Source organism: Myripristis murdjan, chromosome 19 (assembly GCF_902150065.1).
Source record: "Myripristis murdjan chromosome 19, fMyrMur1.1, whole genome shotgun sequence".
Classification (NCBI taxonomy): Eukaryota; Metazoa; Chordata; class Actinopteri; order Holocentriformes; family Holocentridae; genus Myripristis; species Myripristis murdjan.
Genome location: NC_043998.1, coordinates 3718266 through 3740195, shown reverse-complemented (window position 1 = coordinate 3740195; position 21930 = coordinate 3718266). Strand labels below are relative to the sequence as shown.

Sequence of the window (21930 nt, the reverse complement as noted above, 5' to 3'; positions counted from 1 at the left end):
ATAGGTAATGCTTTATATTAAGTAATGAGCATTAGTTAAAAGGTGATAAGGTCTTTAAAATCCATGTTAGACGCTTATTAGCATTATTAAGTGTTAATAGTTAATTAGATTATAAAACATTTAAAACCACTGAAACTTGATAATTTGTAGACTGCTAATGTTTATGAAAGCCTGATAATGATCCTATAATTGTTTATAATTGCATTACAAGCACATTTTTATGTGTTTTTTAAATTATTTTTTATCTAGGATAAAAAAAGGATTTGTGAACCTAAATAAGCATTGACAGTTGCAAAATTACCTGCTATTGAATGGATAATAAAGGTTTTTGAAACTCAATAAAACCACTGGAAAAAGCTTAGTATGTGAGCAAGTTTAACAATGACAGCATAGGTAAGTTAGTAGACTCAATAAATGTCTCAAGAAATGTGTTTGTAATGCTATTATAAACCTAATCTAACCTAATAAAGACTTATGAGAGCCTTATTACCCATTAACTAATACTTATCACAGGGACCTTAATATAAAGCTTATACATGAACGCTGTATAAAATATCACAGTTGACAGGAGGATCATATTTTCTCTAACAACAGCAAATAAAAGGGAATTTTAACAGTATGCTTACATATTCCCCCTGGTTGCAGTTTGTAATTCAGCAGTATGGTTTCAGGGAATAATGTTGCTGGGTGTCATAAAGTATAGATGAGAATATAAACAAAGAGATTCAACAAAAATGTGTCAGGGAGTCAACAAAATTTTGGTTCAATATGCTGGCAAATTCTGCAAAGGGCTATAAATTGTGCAGAAGACAACATGCCATCAGCACGCCTGTGAAGACATAATGGAACAGTCATTTTTGGTTTCTCAAAGTCTTGCCAAGGACCCAAATTGGTTTAAAACTGTCAGCAATATCTTTAAAAACGCCTGTATTTAGCATTATGGCTTTTGAAGATAAAATAATAATAATAATAATAATAATAATAATAATAATAATAATAATAAACTAAATAACTAAATAACTAAATAAAAGAAAAAATAAAATAAGCCATTCTCAAAATAGAGGGGCTTTCACCACCAGTTTGCACAGGCAGGCTTGGCAGTAATTAGGATCAAAAGTTTTTTTTTTTTTTTTTTTTTTTTTTTTTTTTAATAATTTTCCTTTTCGGAGCCCAGGAAGCTATGCACGTTGTTTTGTCCCTTTTGACAATCACTGCCGCTGCTGAAGTCAATATTTGTTATTTCCCCATTGTATCATGGCATTTACGATGGTGAAAAGTGGCGGATTGTTCTGCTTTGTTGGGGAGAAAATGTTTTTTTGTTAACGAGGAGCCCTTTGATATCATCTCCCACGGCACAGAAAAAATCTCCCCAACTCTTTTGCTCGGCACCGCATTCATTTGTTTGGGATCATTAAATTTATTTGGCAAGATGTGTAGTGTTACAAGAGCAAGTGAGGAATATATTTTAAGTTTGATAGGATGCTGTCTTCGCGAGCCTCTTTGCAAGTATAAATATCTTGTTGTTTTGATGTATTATGAATCATGTGTATCTCTCCCCTGCAGTGCCGGGACCTCCAGTTGGCATCCTGTTTCCTGAGGTGCGGACCACCTCAGTCCGGCTTATTTGGCAGTCCCCCTCCCAGCCCAACGGCATCATCCTCGGTTAGTAAACCAACTGCAGTATAATTTTTTATTGTACAGCCATTCAAAAAATGTGAATATTTATAATATTTATCATTTCCTGGTCGGTTAATTCCTGGATTCTCTTTCTGTAGTGCTGTAGGAAATAACCTGGAAATTGAACATTTACCAAAATTCTGTATTTGAGGTGTGAGGTCCTTACGACTGCTATCAAACCTCACATTTACAGCGTGATGGATAAAATGCGGGTAGGATTTAGGCTCATCGATTGCGCGTGGTAAGACCTTGCTCTTTCCTGTCAATATTGTAGAGAGAGCCGGATTCCTCCTGCTCTTGTTTGCAAGGCAGAGACTCGCTGCAGCACCTTGTGAATATTTGATTTATGATACATCTGTCAGCTCATTTATTGTACACTGTTCTCATTACGCATCTCTGAAATGCCTCAGATTGACGGAGCCGTATTGTGGCGCGCAGGAAACAGCGCGGCTAATGGAATCAGCCGAGCCACAAGGACATCAGCGGGGACTAAATTGTTTGCTGCGCAGTTCTGCTGCACTTAGACGGCGCAAACCACGAGTGCTTCGAATACCTGCGTTACATTTTTCAGCCCGGATTTAATTGAAAACCGCTTTGCTCAGTGTGATAGCGACTGCCAATCAGATCTCACTGTGTTGCTCTGTGTCTTCACCTCTCTCTCCCCCCCCCTGCAGCCTATCAGATCACGTACCGCCTCAACTCCACCAATAGCAACACAGCCACGGTGGACGTGCTGAACCCCAGCGCTCGCCAGTACACGGTGACCGGCCTCAAGCCCGAGTCGGTCTACGTGTTCCGCATCACGGCCCAGACGCGGAAGGGCTGGGGCGAGGCCGCAGAGGCGCTGGTGGTCACCACTGAGAAAAGAGGTAACCATCACGTTTGTGTGGTTTATTCCAGTACGGGACGGTCAGTACTCACTGAGAAATAGTGTGGGAATGCAAAAAAGCATCATCTCTAATGTTCCGTTGCTCAGATGGGACTCTGAAATGGCATTTTTTGGACGGCGGTAATGGCATCACAGCATGATCCGTAGCTCACAGCCAAAGAGAAAGCAGCTGTAATAGTTGTATACATATGCTGGGGGGGTTGGGGAGCCAGGTGTGTGATCCAATGTTGACACGACACTGGAGAGAGCTGAGCTAAGCCGGCGCTGCACTTTGCTCATTCCCAGCCATTTCCAGTAAGCAGATGTGTTTTCTAAAGGATGTTTGTGCCCTGCGGGTGTTTGTCAGAAGCACTTTTGAGACTGAACCGGTCCATCTGCTTCTCTCAAGTCAAGTGCTGGACTTTTTTTACCCTGCCACTTTCATTTACTCCGCTGGCATTCATTTGTCCAAATAGCGCCGAATGCTTTCTCCCTTTTTTTTTTTTTTTTTCACGCTACATAGCTCGTCCAAATGGCAGCGCGAGTGAGAAAGTCGAGAGTAACAAGGTTCCATTTTGTGTTTCTGTTTTCATTTTTCCTCTTTAGTTCTTTAAATTGGCCGTCCTTCCTGATTTATTCACACAGTGGATGTTGTTTTTTTCAATAATAAAGAAGAAGGTCAGGAAAACTATCGTCAGTCAAGCCATCTTTTTTTTTTTTTTTTTTTTACCCAGTACCTTTTATACGATCACTTTCCGTCCATGTCTTCTTTCCTCTCATCCTTCACATCCCGCTCGCTCTCTCCATCGCTTGATCCCGTGTCTCCATCATGCCCTCGTTCCTCCCTCTGTCCCTCTGCCTGTCCACATCTCCTCTCTTCCCTCAATCCAGCTCGCCCCCAGCCCACCAGCCGTCCCACGGTGCCTCAGGAGGAGGTCCAGGCCCGCCGGGTCTTGCTGTCATGGGAGCCGGGCAGCGACGGCCTGTCCCCCGTGCGTTACTACACGGTCCAGCTCCGAGAGCTTCCTGACAGCAACTGGACGGTCCACTCTGCTTCTGTCAACCACGAGGCCAGCTCTTACATCGTGGACAGGTGGGCTTCTGGATATTATCTGAGACAACACTCCATCTCCTCTCACTCCTCGCTAAGCACTAAATATGCTTACATATTCTCCGTGGTTGCAGTTTGCAATTCAGCACTATGGTTTCAGGGAATAATGTTGCAGGGTGTCATAAAGTATAGATGAGAATTTAAACAAAGCTGCTCAAAAAAATGTGTCAGGGAGTCGACAAAACTTCAGTTCAATATGCTGGCAAATTCAGCAAAGAGCCATAAATTGTGCAGAAGACAACATGCCATCAGCATGGCTTGTGAAGACATAATGGAACAGTCATTTTTGGTTTCTCAAAGTCTTGCCAAGGACCCAAATTGGTTTAAAACTGTCAGCAATATCTTGAAAATTGCCTGTATTTAGCGCTGCGGCTGTTGAAGGTTAAAAAAATAAATAAATAAATAAAATAAAATAAAAAAAAATAAAACAAGTCATTCTCAAAATAACTCCCAAGGCGCAGGTTTTTGAAGTGAAAAGGATTAAAAAGCCTTTATTTAACTAGCTTACCACCGACGCATTTTGGTGCCTTTTAGAATCATTTTGAGAATGGTTTGTTTTTTTTATCATGTTCTACTTTCTCAACACTAAATGGAGAGCATTTTTCAATGTAATTTTGATGATTTAGCCCCCCCTTCACTGTCCAAGGGCAGCTTTCAGAGACTATCATTTTAACAGTTCTTTTTTACTCAGCGACACTCTAAATAGCTCCTCTTTCTTCTCCTCTCGCTCTCCTTCGGTGTAAAACAGTTTCTGGTGGCTTACCTAATGAACTTTTCGGGTTCGCAGAGACACTGAAATCCTCCTCTGGGGCGCCTGTTCAAATGCTTTAAAATACCCAGCGGTGGTTTATAGAGTGGTTAAGATTAATGTGTTTTTTTTCTGTGCTTCTATCCAAGGCTGAAGCCCTTCACCTCTTACCAGTTCAGAGTGAAGGCCACTAATGACATTGGGGACAGTGAATACAGCAGGGAAAGTGAAGCCATCACCACTCTGCAGGACGGTAAGAGCCCTTTCGTGTGTCTGTTTTTTATAATGACTACATCTGTATATATTTCATCATGTCTCCAATATGGTGTGTGCATATGCACTACTCACAAAAAGTTAGGGATATTTGGCTTTTGGGTGAAATTTATGGAAAATATAAAAAGTTCACGCTACAGTGATATTATATCATGAAAGTAGGGCATTTAAGTAGAAGCATACACTGGTGATTTCCTCATCTCAAACAATTTCTTGAAACAAAAGCCAACAACAGTGGTGGATATACCACAACAAAAAATGTCAGTGTCAATAACTTGTCATGTGCCCTTGAGCATCAATTACAGCTTGACAACGACGTCTCATGCTGTTCACAAGTCGACTTATTGTCTGCTGAGGCATGGCATCCCACTCTTCTTGAAGGGCGGCCCTCAGGACAGCCTCTACACGGTGACTCAGCTGATCCCATAGGTTTTCTATGGGGTGCAGGGGCCAGATTCTCCAAAAAGTTCTTACTAATAATCTTAAGACGTTTCGTAAGAGGAAAAAATGAGAAGTTCATAAGAATGTTCTCAAGTGCTATTCCCCATTACTTTCTTAAGAACTGCACATTATCTTAAGAACTTCTTAATTTTTTCCACTTACGAACTTCTCAACTCTCTACCTTTATGTAAACAAACAGCCTCTAGCTGTAACCCACAGCAGTTCCATCTAAAATCCAACAAAACAATATCCATTATAGTCTCAACTTTGATTTGATGTTATAAAAGTGTTTTCTCAAAAATTGAGATACATACTTTGTATTGGACAGCGACGATATTACTAACCTGTTAGTTAATGGAATCTAAATGTAATTGACACGTGAATGGTGACTGGTGGCTAAACAAAATGTCCTCATATAGACTCAGAAACAATGTATGTGCCTATATGTGTCTAAATACTGGTTTAGATATTAGGCTGAATTACAGTTTAGATAACGATTATCACTATGTTAACATATACAATGTAAAATTTTTAAGGTATTAGGCCTACTACATTAATCTATGTTATATAATCAAATTTGGCTCTAAATTAATCAAAGATGTTTGAAAAATAGCTTACCTTCACACAGCGTGTGGTTACGTAAGACGACCTTTACCTGTCTTAAAGTTACGATACTATTTAAGAAAAATAGTAAGATCATTTCTTTCAAGAATCCCATTTATTCTTAAGAAAAATCTTAAGAATAAAGTTGAGAACATTCTTAGATCTTTTGTTTGGATTCTTAAGATATTTTGTTTGTGAATTCGAAAATATCTTAAGATTCTTCTTAAACCCAAACTTAAGAAGAAAAGTGGTTCTTAAGAAGAAATTTAATCTTAAGAACCTTTGGAGAATCCGGCCCCAGGTCTGAGAAAGTGCAGGCCACTCCATCTGAGGTACCCCAGTCTCCAGCAGCCGTTCCCTAATGATACGACCTCGATGAGCTGGAGCATCAAACACCTGATGTGAATTTTGCCGTTAAACTCCTTGTTAGAGAACAGCAACTTGTGCAAAAAGTACTGAAACACTGAACAGTTGGACATGTGCATTCAAAAGTTTACAGAAGGTCACATTAAGTTCACCTGTAAAGGTTAGAATGCATTTTAGGTTCATCCTGAAATTTCACCCGAAAGCCGTATATCCCTAACTTTTTGTGAGTAGTGTATGTAACCATTCATAAGTCGTGCTCATATAAACTTGGAAACCAAAGGTATGGCTTCATTCTGTAGTGTGATGATGAATAAAGGCTGTTTTTTTTTGTTTTTTTTAAATCCCGGGTGTAAAAAGCTCCATCTGAATAGGCTTGTCATGATGACTTAGCGTATTGTTGCGATGTGAGCGCTGCTGGCGAGCCCGGCAGGTGATGTCATGTGCACACCATCTGCAGTTACCATGAGACGAGGGGGCAGCCTTTAAAGCTTGGCACAGGCCGCCCGAGCTCGCCCCTGTGCTCTCCAGCTGAAGACATGTTCCCTCCGCTGATCTTTCCAGCCCCTATTTTTGACTCATCCGTCAATGGCTGTTCTGTTTTACACCCGGCTTTGTTTATGCCCCGTGAAAGCCACTGCACATGGTTTGATTTGGCTCGTTGAATTGCACACATTTTCAGGTCAATTTAACTAATTCATCTCACTTTTATCTCCTCAGCGCCCGACGAAGCGCCCACCATTCTCTCCGTCACGCCGCACACAACGACGTCGGTGCTGATCCGCTGGCAGGTAAAGGAGAGCCTTTATCCGTTTCATTGTGTAGTGAAATCAGTGGAGCTTTTTGAAAAGTGGGCCCTAATGAGAGACCACGACGGTGCATGGGGTGTACTTAGTCTGGATGCAACACGCTTTCACACACACCCTCTCCTCTCTCGCTCACACACACAGCCTCTCCCACACTCACACCTGAATTAACAGGTCATAAAGGGGAAATAGGAGGCCCCGAGCCACAATCTTGCTTTTATGAAGAACACTTGTAGAGTTTATAGGGATAGAGAGGCACTTGTTCTTGCTCTGCTGCTTCCCTCCGGGCCTGTTGTCTCTTGTTTAACCATGGGGGATTTCTCCATGTGACTCATCTGTGGATGAGCTCAGTCTGCACAGAAATTTCCTTTATTTCACTGTCTCAGCTGCAGTAATTACAGTATGTCTCTCCAGTGCCTGAGAGTAGAAGACAAAATTTAGGGTGATAAAATGTAACATTACACAGGGGAAGCATACAAGAACAATCATTGTTAAGGTGACATTAACAAGCCATATTACCATAAGACTGAAAGGCGAGAGGCACTAGAGCAAAACAAAGGTTAGGACAGGACAGGACTGAGTTGGACATTTCACACTGCAAAAACTCAAAATCTTACCAAGATTATTTGTCTTATTTCAAGTCAAAAATGTCTTATTTCTAGTCAAAATATCTCATTACACTTAAAATAAGACATGATCACCTCAGAAGTAACTTGTTTTTAGACAACTGTCTCTTGTTTCAAGTGAAAATTTGCTTGTTTCATTGGCAAAATTTGTTTCTTGTTTCTAGCTAATTTTCACTTATTTCAAGTGAATTTTCACTTCTTCCACTGGCAAATTTTGCCAATGAAACAAGCAAATTTTCACTTGTTTCAAGTGAATTTTCACTTGAAACGAGTGAAAATTGTCTAAAAACAAGTTACTTCTGAGGTGATCATGTCTTATTTTAAGTGTAATGAGATATTTTGACCAGAAATAAGACATTTTTGACTTGAAATAAGACAAATAATCTTGGTAAGATTTTGCGTTTTTGCAGTGCAAAGGTGCTGCGGGCGCTCGGCTCTGCTGCGATGTGCTTTAACCACGCGCTCAACTCAGTGTGTTCTCCTTTGCAGTCCCCCTCCGAGGAGAAGATTAATGGAATCCTTCTGGGCTTTCGGATCCGATACCGGGAGCTCCTGTACGACCGTCTCCGTAGTTACTCCGTCCGCACCATCAACAGTCCCTCCACCGCCTGGGCCGAGCTCACCGGTGAGGAATAACAACGGCGGCTGTCATGACCCATTCATTTTATTGCACTGTTACAAGCCACAGTAATCAGCAGTGTCTCTTTATGTTGTCGAATCGAGCGTTACTGGGGTTGGCTCCTCAAGAAATACAGACTCTGTACTGCTAATTTATTCATTACATCAGCAAGAAGAGAAAATCACCAAACGTGTTAAAATGCAGCTCCCAAAGCTATAGAATTTATTGCTAATGGCCACCATGTAAAGTAAAGAAGCCTCGCAGTCTTGCTGACCCCTGATGCTTTCCGTAATGCACTTTTCCCAGTTATTTATGTGTGAAACAGCACCGTCATTTTCCGCCGACGAAGACGTACACAGAGGCCTATTGTGCTCCCATGATCCACTGGCTGCTCTTGACACTTTTCAGCCAAACCTTTCATCTTGTGATTAGTAGCTATCAGCCCCACTCTGTTATTAGGTTTTCTCAGGAGCTGCTCTGTCTCTATCACTCCGTGTAACCTAGCCCTCAATTTCACTTCTCTCAAGGCTATGATCACTCTGATTGTGTGGGTTTTTTTTTTTTTTTTTAATGTCAATGTTGTTGCTCTTCCCAACTACTTATGTGTTTGACGTGGTTGCTAATACAATGAATTGTCTCTCTACCACCTCCCTCTTCTTTTACCTCTTCTTTTATGGCTTTCCCTTCCCACTACACTCCTGCCATTTCCTCACTCTCTGTGATACTCTCTCTCTCTCTCTCTCTCTCTCTCTCTCTCTCTCTCTCTCTCTCTCTCTCTCTCTCTCTCTACCACAGCCCCCTACAGCATACGGAATCTGAGCGATTCAACTCTGACCCAGTACGAGCTGGACAGTACGTTTCCCTCTGCCTCTTGTACCGCATGACAAATGCACATCTCACACACACACACATGCCCCCATTAACACTTTCACATACATATGCATGACTCATGTGCGCACACACACACACATGCACACACGGACATGTATTCACTGATTCAAGCCCAAAACCTATTAAGTTAAAAGAAGCCATCTGTATGTTGGATCTCACCATATGTCTCGTGCACCCGGCCGCCTCGAACAGTGAAACAGAGAGAGCAGAGTGTCAACCGAGTCGAGCAAATTAAATTGAGCTTTGGTTGTTTACACTCATAACGTGCTCACACAGAGACTTCTGTTAAGCCAATAGAAGCGGTCTGAACAGGGAAATTCTGGGACACCGAGTACACAGGCGTCCCTCGTCAAACACGCTGTTTAGCTTGTGCATGTCAATTTATTTTGATAAGCACTACAAAACCAGATGGCCGCATATTTCTCCTGTACCTCTGCACTGCAGCACTCAGCAACCCTGTAATTGTAGCCTCACATGAATTACAATGTCTCAGACGTTTTTTTTTTTTTTTTTTTCTGTACAAACCAGCATATGCTTTTGTGCGAAGAATAATGCATTCCTAATTGTCTCAATCTACTGCAGAGCTGAGCAAACACAAGCGCTATGAGATACGCATGAGTGTGTATAATGCGGTGGGCGAGGGGCCAACGAGCGCACCGCAGGAGGTGTTTGTGGGAGAGGCAGGTATGTATGCGGCTACCATTTCGCCACAGTGCCTTTCTTGTCGTTTCAGTCAGCGCCGTCTCAGCTGATCAAGTGTTTGATCACCTTTAATGCAGGAGGATTAGGCTTTTGCATATCCTCCCTTGGAAACACTACCTGTTGGAAGGGCTCTGAGATTCCACATGTAATTTGTCTTAGATCTCATGGTTTTAATTGTGTAGGTTAAAGAGCTCCGGATGAAGATCATTTGTCGGCTTCTGCTTTAAACCACAGGAGCACCTGCCCATGCACAGAGTATCAATGCACTGATTCTTGGGAATTTGGATAAAACAGGTTTTAATTTTGAAAAAAAAAAAAAAAGTGTGTTAAATTACAAAATCTGAAGGTATATCATTATAGGCCAAGGTCTTGGCTGTTCAGCAGTGTACCGGTGCAACCTCCTCATTTCGCATTTTTTTCATAAAATAGGCTTTTCCAGTTATTAGGCTACTTTGTTTTTGTCAACACCGTCACCGTAATGTTTTTTTTTTTTTTTTTTTTTTTTTTTTGAAAAACATATTTTTGTATTAAAGAGACTATTACTTTAATAACTCAACAGCACCAAAGAAACATATTGTAAGCATATTCATTTAAAACCAATATAACTGCCTCTGACGATTTTTTAAATAAATATCTGACGGTGGTGACGAATATCTGGGACACATTTTGAGCAACCACAAAATAATAGTAAATATTGTTCAAAACCCATCGTTTGTAGTTTTTAATACATATTATGATGTACTCTTTCATGTGGTAAAGATATTATTCAATGAAATTATTACTTTTTGTTGTTTTAATCAAGTTGAAATGATTATCTCCTATCCGAGGACAACTGGTTTTATAGGGCATGGGCCAACATATAATCATTAAATTAATACAAATTAAAAATAAACCTATAAAAGAACCTTACAGATGTGCAAAGGACCCCCTGATTATGCCCTTGATTCTTTTTATTCATTAAAATGTTGTAAATTTCCAGCAGAAATAGCATTTTTCTCAAGAATCAGTGAATGCCAGGAAATAAACACCTCTCACACAGAGAAATTTCCATGTCTATTAATATATGTATTTGTGTGATGGCCTCCCACAGTGCCAACAGCACCGCCTCAGAATGTAGCCATTCAGTCAGCAACAGCCACCCAGCTGGATGTGACATGGGACCCTCCCCCTGTGGATGCTCAGAATGGAGACATCCAAGGCTACAAGGTTAGCTTCACGCCGTTGCACACACTTAGAGCCACTTTACGGCCAACATTAACATGCATCTCGTATCCGTGGACTGTGTCCTGATATCTTTTAGCCGGATGAAATTCACGTCCGCTGTTAAAATGCATCTCACGGGAAGCTAAATTTATTAAATATCGATCACTAATAAACACACATTTTTACAACTTAGGTATTTAGCGGACATTGTCATTCGGAGGAGTTCAGCTTCATGCTAAAGGACATGTTCTCATTAGAGGACACCCCATCTTCAATGTTCTTCCGCCACACAGGTTTACTTCTGGGAGTTCCAGCGTAAGAACGAGACCGAGAGGCTGCGGACCCTCTTCATGCCTGAGGGAGGGGTCAAGCTGAAGAACCTGACCGGTTACACCACCTACATGATCAGCGTGGCGCCCTTCAACGCAGCTGGGGACGGACCCCGCAGCCCCCCAACAAGGGGACGCACTCAGCAAGCTGGTAAGACTTACCATTAGACACCAATTACACATTCATGTTAGTTTTACATTTGAGGCGTTTGGCTAATGCTCTTACCCAGAGGGGCTTATAATTAGTGCAACAGTATAAAAAGCTTCAATTCCTAGTTCATTAGTATTACAAACAAGTAATGATTGTGAGGGTGAGCACTGCAGCACCCAAGCAATAGTTATAACAAATATTGCAGTGTGCCTTGATCATGTGTGAGGTTAAGTATTAGAAAAAGGAAGTGGAAAATTAACATATGAGGTTTTGGGAGAACAACACTGTAAGGCAGAAGCATGACTCAAATAGATAAATGAACTCTTGCATGCTCATATTCAGACATTTTTCAGATTTTTATGCTAGTGGTGGTGGTGAGGTTGGCTTTCAGGGCCTGAAGATTTTTTTTTTTTTTTCTCTTTTGTCAAAATTCAACAAGTCAACCATCAGGAAAAAAAAAAAAGATTTTTCTTCCCCAGTTTCTTTGTAAGCTTTAATGTGAAGATGATGTTAATCGTTGCTGTCAGCATGCCAAACAATGTTAGCAGGAACCACACACTGAGAATAGGTTCCCAATCAGTGAGCGCATTCTGGAGACATCTGCTGAATCTTCTGATTTGTTTGAAAAATGGATAGTATGAAAATGCTGTTTTTGCAGGCACGCTGTGGCTAAAATCCTTTGGTTCCTTGGCCACCCGCCCCCTGCCTGTGTATCTCTTCCTCATTCTCTTCTTCCTCTATCTCTGACTCAGGGATTTCTTGAATTCTCCTGGAGGACAGATTATAACCCTTCTTCCTGTGTACACTCCAAGCCAAATGAGTTATTTATCCCCAAAGCCCTTGTGTAAAGACAACATTTTTTGAAGTTTTGGTGTTTTGCAATTGCTCGGGGCTGCAAAAGGAAGGAGAAAGGAGGTGCTTACAATTTCTTGGCTTGTCTCGCACACCCCTGCCACAGAGGAGAGGAAGCAGATGACAAGCTGCATGGGAGGGTGGGGGGTGGGATGCACTTGGACGATAGCTGGCCCGTCTTTTTTTTATTAGACAAAGAGGCCTTGTGTGTTGCAAGCGTCTCAACTCCTGCTCGACAACTTTAAAGACAACAGGGCCAACTGTGTTTTCGAACGCAGCAGTGTCACAAGCTCGTTCAACTGTAATGGGGCCTGGAGCCTCGGGCTGGCCGTTATGATCATGGACTGGTATGACCTAGGTCAAATCGTGTCTCTAAATAATGCCTAGTGTTTGTTGTAAGCTGTAGTGGCTACCACAAGGATGGACTTTAGCTGAACTCAAACAGTTCAGCGAGTGTGACATCAAGTTGCTGATAACAGAAAATGACACTAAATGGACTTGCAAATGCTTCCCTGCACTTGTCAACACTTCCTGGTGCTCATTGTCCAGTGTGGAGAAACCTGTTTCCAGAAGTGGTCGTCAAACAAACCATGAGAAATGTTGGAAATGACAACACTGCAAAAACTCAAAATCTTACCAAGATTATTTGTCTTATTTCAAGTCAAAAATGTCTTATTCCTTGTCAAAATATCTCATTACACTTAAAATAAGACATGATCAGCTCAGAAGTAACTTGTTTTTAGACAATTGTCTCTTGTTTCAAGTGAAAATTTGCTTGAAACAAGTGAAAATTTGCTTGTTTCATTGGCAAAATTTGTTTCTTGTTTCTAGCTAATTTTCACTTATTTCAAGTGAATTTTCACTTTTTCCACTGGCAAATTTTGCCAATGAAACAAGCAAATTTTCACTTGTTTCAAGTGAAATTTCACTTGAAACAAGTGAAAATTGTCTAAAAACAAGTTACTTCTGAGGTGATCATGTCTTATTTTAAGTGTAATGAGATATTTTGACTAGAAATAAGACATTTTTGACTTGAAATAAGACAAATAATCTTGGTAAGATTTGGCGTTTTTGCAATGAAACTCTGGTTTGGGCTGACTGAAGACATTTCTACACATCTAAAAACCTTCCCAGAAATGTAAAGACATTCCACTAAAGGGTTCACTCTGACTTATATTTGTAGCTAGGTTTTATTGTAGGCACTTTATTAACCTTCTATCTCACAAGCAGGCACACTTTTTTTTTAAGCTGAAACAAAAATGCATATACATCTGTGCACATGTGCCTCACGTGTGCACCCATATGGCCGAAGGCAGGTCAGGCCACCAAAGCAGCTGAAACAAAAACAGTCCTTTGTTGTCTGCCCAGTTTTATTGACCGTTCGCCATATGTCTGGTGACCTCTGACCTTTGTGTGTTTCAGCCCCCAGTGCTCCCAGCTTCATCCACTTCAGTGAACTGACCACCACCTCAGTCAATGTGTCCTGGGGCGAGCCCACCTTCCCTAATGGCATCATTGACGGCTACCGTCTGGTCTATGAGCCCTGCACCCCTGTAGACGGTAAGCCCTGTTCTTTCCCATCACACCTTTCTCTGCTCAAAACGGCTGCTTTTATCCAGTAAAGGGTTTATGCACATTACAATATCTGTGAATTGCTATTAATTACTGATAGATCAATACAATTAGCCTAAATTGGGCTGAATCCGGTCCAAATCTTGTAGTGTGCATTCATCCTTAGCTAATAAGCTAACCATCACCTTGATCTTAAGAGCTCATGTATCATTTAAAAGCTTTCTGACATATCTTCTACTGTCATCACAACACATGACAAAATGGAAACGTGTCTCCCATTACTAATTCCATTACTGGTGCGTGTGTCTGTCCGCCTGTGTTGAGTGTGCTCCCATTGTTGCCTGGCCTGGGGTGTAAGACCCGCTCTAAATGTGGTGTGTTTGTCCAGAGTCTTCAGTGGCCTGTGCCGACTGTCTTCACTCCCCCTCCCCCCCAGGCGTCAGTAAGATAGTGACCGTGGACGTGAAGGGGAGCGGGCCCCTCTGGATGAAGATCAAGGACCTGGCCGACGGTGTCACCTACAACTTCCGCATCCGGGCCAAGACCTTCATCTACGGGCCCGAGGTGGAGGCTAACATCACCGCCGGCCCAGGGGAAGGTGATGACATGATCTTCACTCATCTGCTCATGTAACTGTAAATCCTGCAAGAACGTGGTGCTGCCTGAAAATGATTAAAAACTATACAACTTCATAGAATATATAATTACTTGATAGGTAAACTGGTCACAAATCAGCACTCTTATACTCCTACTATACTCCTTATTGAGGTTTTTTTTTTTTTGGGACGTTAAATGTACAGTAATATAGTAAATCCAAAATATTTCAAATATAAATTTAACATATCACTTGAACGAGCGCAACCTCTGCTGCTACAATAAATTTACATAACAATGTGACTGTACAGTTGTGAAGAATAATATTTTCAAACGCTCTTTGCTCTAAAAATTCAAAGAATGTGTGAGATTCCTCCTCAAAGACTTCATTACAACTGTAATCATTGTTAATGCAAGTGGAGTGCTGTGGGGTCCATGGTTCTCATTGTTGGCTTGACATACTATTGAATTATGTGCTTATTCCATGTATTTTGTCACTTAAGTCTGAATGGTCCTCCTTTCAGCTGACCTTCAGTTTTGCATAGTGCACCTTTAAATCCCCTCTCTGGAATTTTGATCGTTTCAGTTTTAATGTGACACTGGTAGGTCTTAATACATTCCTCTGACCTTAAGCTCGCTATTCTTCCTCAGGAGCCCCGGGCCCCCCTGGAGAGCCCTTTATCACACGCTATGGTTCAGCCCTGACCATCCACTGGGCCAGTGGAGATCCGGGACGCTCCCCCATCACACGCTACGTGATCGAGGCCAGACCTTCAGGTGCGTGCCTCAACTGCCAAAATGGGACAGCTTTTCTCACGAACCTGTAAACATAACCTTATGTTAGCCTTTCATCAGTGTGATTAAGAAAAGTGGAGGAGAGTGTCAACAGATGCTGCACCAGAGTATGTGTCGATGGTGTTTTAATGGGCTATTGATCGCAGTTCAGCAATTGAGACAAATGGCATCTGGTGTCATCTATGATTGACAGGCCTCGGCAGGGTAAAGGAGGGGGGTGATGGATGGTAGGAGACTCACGGGGAGAGATGGATTACACTACTGTGGGGTGGGAGTGGCGGGTGTAGCTCCACAGTCCCAGATTTTAAGCAAGTTTAGCATGGAGGCTTGGTGGTAGAGTATAGCTTAGACTAATCCCTCGGGGATGATGAGGATGGTTAAACCAACCCCAGACCCCCCTCATCTCCTCCCATCCAGATGCCAAGGGCCATGACACCCTCCAGCATCCCTTAAGCGGCTGACTTAGCGTTGTCTTCCAACTGAATCACATCAGCTTTCCCAAACTCTCCCTCCAGTTAAGCTGCACCGATGATGAACTCTGCTGTTTGCTGTGTTTGTGTACTCCATTAAAATGGTCAAACTTATACTGAAGTTTATGTGTAGCCATGTGTAATGGATAGGCTCTGGCACATTTTCCAAAGCAAACAGCAAGACATCTAACATTGCTTCATTTGAAATATGGCTGCCGCACTATTTACGATGTAGATCCGGCTGTTGTAAATTTTATGGGAGCAGTGAAATTGATGGATTGCATAATATTTGTTGGAATTATGAATTACCTTGCATACTGCCAACCAGGCTAGGGCTTTATATCAAGCAAACATTGTAAAACACCCTGTTATAAAAGGCATATTGACATTATTCAAATGCTGTAACAACTTTCATAGCTCTGCTTGAACCATACTCAACTCAGAATTACCCTCTTCACCCCACCATAGATGAGGGCTTGTGGGATATCCTGATCAAGGACATCCCCAAGGAAGTGACATCACACACATTCAACATGGATATACTAAAGCAGGGGGTCAGTTATGACTTCCGGGTCATTGGGGTGAACGACTACGGCTATGGCTCTCCAAGTCTGCCTTCTCCTTCTATATCTGGTGAGTCATGAATGTGTTGAAGCATAATGAATACCAAAATGCTCTCGCGGAATTACATTTATTCTGACAATAAATTAGGACAATAATAGGGCTTTATTCTCGTTATTATGCATACCAGGAATATGACTGTTGGGTTTTGCGGCCTTGATGATTTTTCTGTACTTTCTCCAGCCCAAAAGGTGGCGCCTTTCTATGAGGAGTGGTGGTTCCTGGTGGTTGTGGCTCTGGTGGGACTCATCTTCATCCTGCTGCTAGTTTTTATCCTCATTATCAGAGGACAGAGCAAGAAGTACGCCAAAAAGTCTGAATCAGGTAGGTGCAGAGAATTGCATGGATATTGAAATTGGGCTACTGTAGAAGCCCCCGTACCTTTTCCTCGAACCCAGTGGTATCCAGTCATGTGCAGTGGGTGGCTAAATGTCTTCCTTTCACCAAAGACTACATCTGATTTCACCGATTAGCACACCTTCATCGAGAGAGGTAGCAGTCGCCCAATGTTTAGTGATTGCTTGGAAGGAAGCCTGCAGGCCGTGGCCGTCCATGGCACATGATTGGCCACCGCTAATCTAACCTCAGCGTTAGTGTAGGAAGAATTTACAATCACTTTTTCTTGGGAGTGGAGCAACTATGCAGCAAACATGTGAAAAGAGGGACTACTATGAAACCTGCCTCTATATATGTAGAGTAGTACAGATACATTAAATGAGCATTCTTGTTATGAAAGCAGAAAATTAATTCCAGAAGAAGACATCCGCCATTTGGAGAGAAAAAGAAATGCCGCTGGTAAATTAACATTTATAACGTGCTGCAGTGTATTATTGAAGGAGCTGACAAATTAAACTTTTTGACCTTTTCTTTTGAAATAATGACATTTTTATGAAATAGTAAACAGTGAGCTTGAGGTAATATTTGTGTTCCTCAAAATGGCTATATTCTGTTTTGGCATGAATCAGAGTTTTGAGACGCAGAGGCAGGGAGAAAGGATAGAGAAAGGCAGGAGGAGCGGGAGTCGGGGGGATACTTGCCCATTCTGCTCAGCTCTGACATCAGCGGGTATTTCCCCCAGCTCAGCACTTCTGCTCTGGGTGTTGTTGTTGCCAGGCAGGGGAGAGAAGGGGGAGCCTGCGGGTCACTGCCCATCTTTCTGACTGACAGAGGAAAAACAAGAGGCTCCTTCTCCCTCTGACACAAAGGCACTCTCATGGCCTCCGTATCCCCCTCTAGGAATCTGGACTCGGCCAATGCAGCGACCCATTGCTTTCTCTTTTTCTTGTGTGTTTGCATAACCACCACTTGACCTCAAGTAGCCCTGGAACAATCCTAGGGCCCTTGCCTCACTGCATCCCCCCATAATTCTCAGAATAGTTGAAAATATTCTTAACCTGTAACATAGCGAGCAACAGCCCAGCCACACAGTAAGTTATTACTGAGCGGGGCGGCACTGCCTTCTCCTTTCTGTCTCAATTTATGGCTTTAGCAGCTTGATCTGCTGTGATGGACACTTGTTGATTCCAGTGTTATCCAGTTGCATTGCAAAAAGTCAAAAGACAAAAGATTATTTGTCTTATTTCAAGTAAAAATGTCTTATTTCTAGTCAAAATATCTCATTACACTTAAAATAAGACATGATCAGCTCAGAAATAACTTGTCTTTAGACAATTCACTTGTTTCAAGTGAAAATTTACTTGAAACAAGAAACAAATTTTGCCAATGGAACAAGCAAATTTTTCCTTGTGACACAAGTGAACAAGTAAAAATTTACTTGTTCCATTGGCAAAATTTGTTTCTTGTTTCAAGCTAATTTTCACTTGTTTCAAGTAAATTTCCACTTGAAACAAGTGAAAATTGTCTAAAGACAAGTTATTTCTGAGCTGATCATGTCTTATTTTAAGTGTAATGAGATATTTTGACTAGAAATAAGACAAATAATCTTGGTAAGATTTTGACTTTTTGCAGTGTGGAGTTTGCAGAAAGATGCATTCTGTAAGAATATATCTTCATCTCTGCGATTTTTGTCTTTAATGGAGATAAATCTCTTCAGTTGTCATTCATTTTCTTTTATTATTAAAATGTCCGTCCTTCTATTGTCATCAATCCATGAATTTATGTATTATGCTGTATATATATATTTTTTTATATATTTATCGAATTATTTTTCATCCATAACCATTATTTAACACAGTTGTCCACTCACGCTCACTCATGCATTCAGCCATTCACTGATTTGTTTATCAGTTACATTCATTTTCCATCAACTAATAATCTGCCTGTCCCTCTGGCCTGTGGTCACACAGTGTCTCTCTATATGTGTCCAGGTAACAACTCCAACTGTAATGCCCTGACTCACGGAGACATGGTCAGTCTGGATGAGGGGCGTTTCCCTGCCCTGGAGCTCAACAACAGACGCCTGTCCGTCAAAAACTCCTTCTGTCGGAAGAACGGTGTCTACACCAGGTCAGTGCTCTATACACACACAGAACAAGATCCTTTTATACCTTCCTATTGTTTATGCAAGAAAAAAAGCTTTAATATGCTCAACATGTTTATGCAATAAGAGGCTTTATTTGAAATGTAAATCAAATAAGAATCTGGGGAGATAATTGGGTTTTTCTGAGGAAACTTCACCTCGTGCCTGAAAACATATTCAGCTCCGTGGAAAAAAAACGCTCTCCTCCTGACAACTCGGACAGCCTTATTAAATCCACTGTTTCCACTGTAAAAGCAGCATATAAAGAGAATGCCTCTCTCCTAATGAGCCTCTATGTTCCAGCGGGTCCCCAGCTGTAAGAGGTGCGGCACACTGAGATCCTGACCCCGTCTGCAGTCAATCACCCTGACTGGCACCGGGGCTGGGCTGAGCCTGTGGCTGGCAGAGCACTGCAGGGACTGAGTCATATGTATGAAGTCACACTGAGGATCCTATGCTTTCCATGGGGTTGTTAGCTCTTGTTATTGTGAAACGTAGCCATAGAGACAAATGCAGTCACTATGAAAATCTGTCGGCTTGTCATCAGCGTGCCATAACTGGAGATATTATTGTGCACAGTAGGGCTGACTGGATTGTATAATTAAAAGGAGGCAGGTGCACTCTGATGTTGTGCTGCAAGGAATTAGCATCCTCTGTGTGTAGTGTGTGTGATAAGTCTTTTACATTGTTTTGTGGCTGTAAATACGTGTCTGTATACATGTGTGCATGCATGAGGGCCTGTGTGTGTGAAATGAGTGTTTGTCCTGTGTGTGTGTGTGTGTGTGTGTGAGTGTTTGACCTTGGGGAAGGATCAAAGATGGCCCAGGTCTTTGAGGAGCTTCCAGGCAGCTTCCCGTTCCGTCTCGGTTTTGAGGGGGAGGCTTGGAGAGTGAAAGAATGCACAGATGTACCTTCAGAGTCAGCACTCTTTGAACTCAGCCCACAATCGAGGAGGAGGAATCCCAACACCTGAGCCGCTGATTTCAGATTAATGCCGCATCTTGTTCACTGGTTTCAGGATACAAAGCAGAGGATGAAGTCCGGTGCCTTACAACAGGAAAAAAAAAATCTTTCAGTTCTGTTCAGTGTTTGACCAGAAATGTGTCAGATCATATTTAAAATATCATTTAAAAATATGATTTACGGTTTATTTTAGCCTTTGTACGGGTCGGATGTATAAGGTTTACCATATGGGACAGCAAGTGACAGAAAATGTCATCACAATCACAGGAGAGCATTTTGAAATCCAGTTCAGCTTGCTTTTAGCAGTTGCTAATTTGCTTGTCTCTACATGAATTGTCGGTGTGTGCAGGAAACCCCACCCTTCCTGTGCTCCAAGCATGTTAAAACAAATTCTAGAAATCACATGTAACACATTGACCCAAGTCAACTTGTCACTAATTATCCAGTAAACACTCTTGGTGCAGGGCTTGAAGAATTTTTCTTTTTTATTTCTTTCAGAAGTCTGCAATGAATTTACATAATAGTACAAATAACAGAAGTTCTGCAGCACAAATGCTTAAATCCAGCGTCCCAGGTCTCCATCACATTTTTTTTTTTTTTGTTTTTTGTCACATGTGTTCTCACAGGTTATGTAAGACATTTGTTTTTGCTAGAAGTTCTGCTTGGAATTACACAGAAAGGTCCTAATGAGCTTCGTGGCTGAGGTTCAAGATCCAACCGATAAACGTTTTATTACTGTTATGGCGAAGAGAGAATGATTAGCAGTTTATGTCCTGTGCTGCTTTGTAGCGTTGCCTTGTGGTATTTGGAATTTGTCTTTGTTTAGACATCGGTTTCACGGATGTTTCGGCAAAAGATGCAGGCTGCAGATGAATGTGGTTTTAAACAATCTCAGAGTGACAAAGCCCTCGAACGCTTCAGACATGTTAATGAGTCCCTCAAGACGATTGTGGGGAGAGGACAAGGGAAGGGGGGGGTGGGGTTGATTTTGGATGAAGAGTGGAGGCAGATTTGATTTCACCTCCTGCCCCTCATTACTTACCCCCCTGTATCGTGAACTGGATTTCACCACGAGAGGATCAAGTAGAGCCCTCCCCATTCATGTGAGAGAGCTGATAAATTATTTACATCTCACTCAACAGTGTCTGGGAGTCAAGGAGAAGGGAGAAAGTGGGGTGTTACTGCTGTCGAGCTGAGCTCTCTCTGTATTTTTAAACAGGCACTTCATCATAATCTCCCAGCGGGCTCACAATAGCATTTCTTCTCGTTGGTTCCAGCTCTTTGTTTGGATGTGGTATAAGGAGGCTTGCTGCGAGGACCGCTGAGGAATGCAAGTTAGCAAAGGTTACAGCGAAGAGTGGGGAGCGTCGATTTGTGAATAAGTCCAGACATGAATCCATGGTAGTGATTTAGACTTTGTGGGGATGGTTGGTGTGCAGGAGTGCACCTCGCAAAAAAAAAAAAAAAAAAAACAGAATTATTCACATCTCTGGCAGAAAATTCAGCTGAAATGGAACAAGTGGGAAACCATACAATGCACAAAAATCTATATATCACAATTGTGCTTTAAGTTATAAGCACTTGAAAGCATGAAATTGACACGAAATCACCTTTTTAAGGCAGCTACTAAAATGCTTTGTATTTCAGGCTCTGTCCTTTTCCTCAGGCGCCATTGAAATTCGCCTGGCCATTACTTGAAAATCATAGCTACTGCAATGATGCACATTTATCTCTTTAAATGTTGTTGGAAAATGGATAATGGACAGTGGTTGGCAGTATGACAGTAGTATAGGGAAATGCTGACAAGGCCAGTCAAAGCGCTGTTTAACTTTTCATAGTTTTAAAGTTTGTTTTAGTCTGTGGCGGGCCTTCCTCCAGACAGTGCTGTGAAGTTTCAGCCATCACAGCCAAGTATTCAGAAATAAGTTTAACATAGCTTTCTGTGCTTTACAACTTACCTGAGGTGATGTGATACCTCTGAAACCCGCCTATACTCCTGGTTAAACCAAGAACTATTAGCAGCGACTGTTTGATGTAGATATGCTGCAGACACCGTCCGTTTTCTGATGTGGAATAGCAGGAGGTAGTGATGGCTAACAGAGGAATCAGAGGCCTCCATCTCTTATCAAAGTCCCCTGTCCTTCACCAGTAATGGAGTGTCCTCTTGCTAGGA

General features: G+C 41.8%; 1 protein-coding gene across 5 annotated transcripts in view; it reads left to right on the top strand.

The window, feature by feature from the left end:
• sdk2b (sidekick cell adhesion molecule 2b) overlaps nucleotides 1-21930 on the top strand; it is a 294802-nt gene that overhangs the window by 261697 nt on the left and 11175 nt on the right. For 2 of the 5 annotated variants that reach the window (XM_030077785.1, XM_030077789.1), the window contains exons 28-43: nucleotides 1564-1662; nucleotides 2352-2546; nucleotides 3437-3638; nucleotides 4554-4657; nucleotides 6805-6875; nucleotides 8006-8141; nucleotides 8931-8987; nucleotides 9609-9710; nucleotides 10819-10934; nucleotides 11225-11411; nucleotides 13686-13823; nucleotides 14224-14433; nucleotides 15081-15206; nucleotides 16163-16327; nucleotides 16499-16639; nucleotides 18622-18781. In XM_030077785.1, coding sequence (XP_029933645.1) covers nucleotides 1564-1662; nucleotides 2352-2546; nucleotides 3437-3638; nucleotides 4554-4657; nucleotides 6805-6875; nucleotides 8006-8141; nucleotides 8931-8987; nucleotides 9609-9710; nucleotides 10819-10934; nucleotides 11225-11411; nucleotides 13686-13823; nucleotides 14224-14433; nucleotides 15081-15206; nucleotides 16163-16327; nucleotides 16499-16639; nucleotides 18622-18781 — 2209 coding nt within the window. The remainder of the gene's footprint in view (nucleotides 1-1563; nucleotides 1663-2351; nucleotides 2547-3436; nucleotides 3639-4553; nucleotides 4658-6804; nucleotides 6876-8005; nucleotides 8142-8930; nucleotides 8988-9608; nucleotides 9711-10818; nucleotides 10935-11224; nucleotides 11412-13685; nucleotides 13824-14223; nucleotides 14434-15080; nucleotides 15207-16162; nucleotides 16328-16498; nucleotides 16640-18621; nucleotides 18782-21930) is intronic. The other 3 variants (XM_030077788.1, XM_030077787.1, XM_030077786.1) reach the window with 3 other exon arrangements.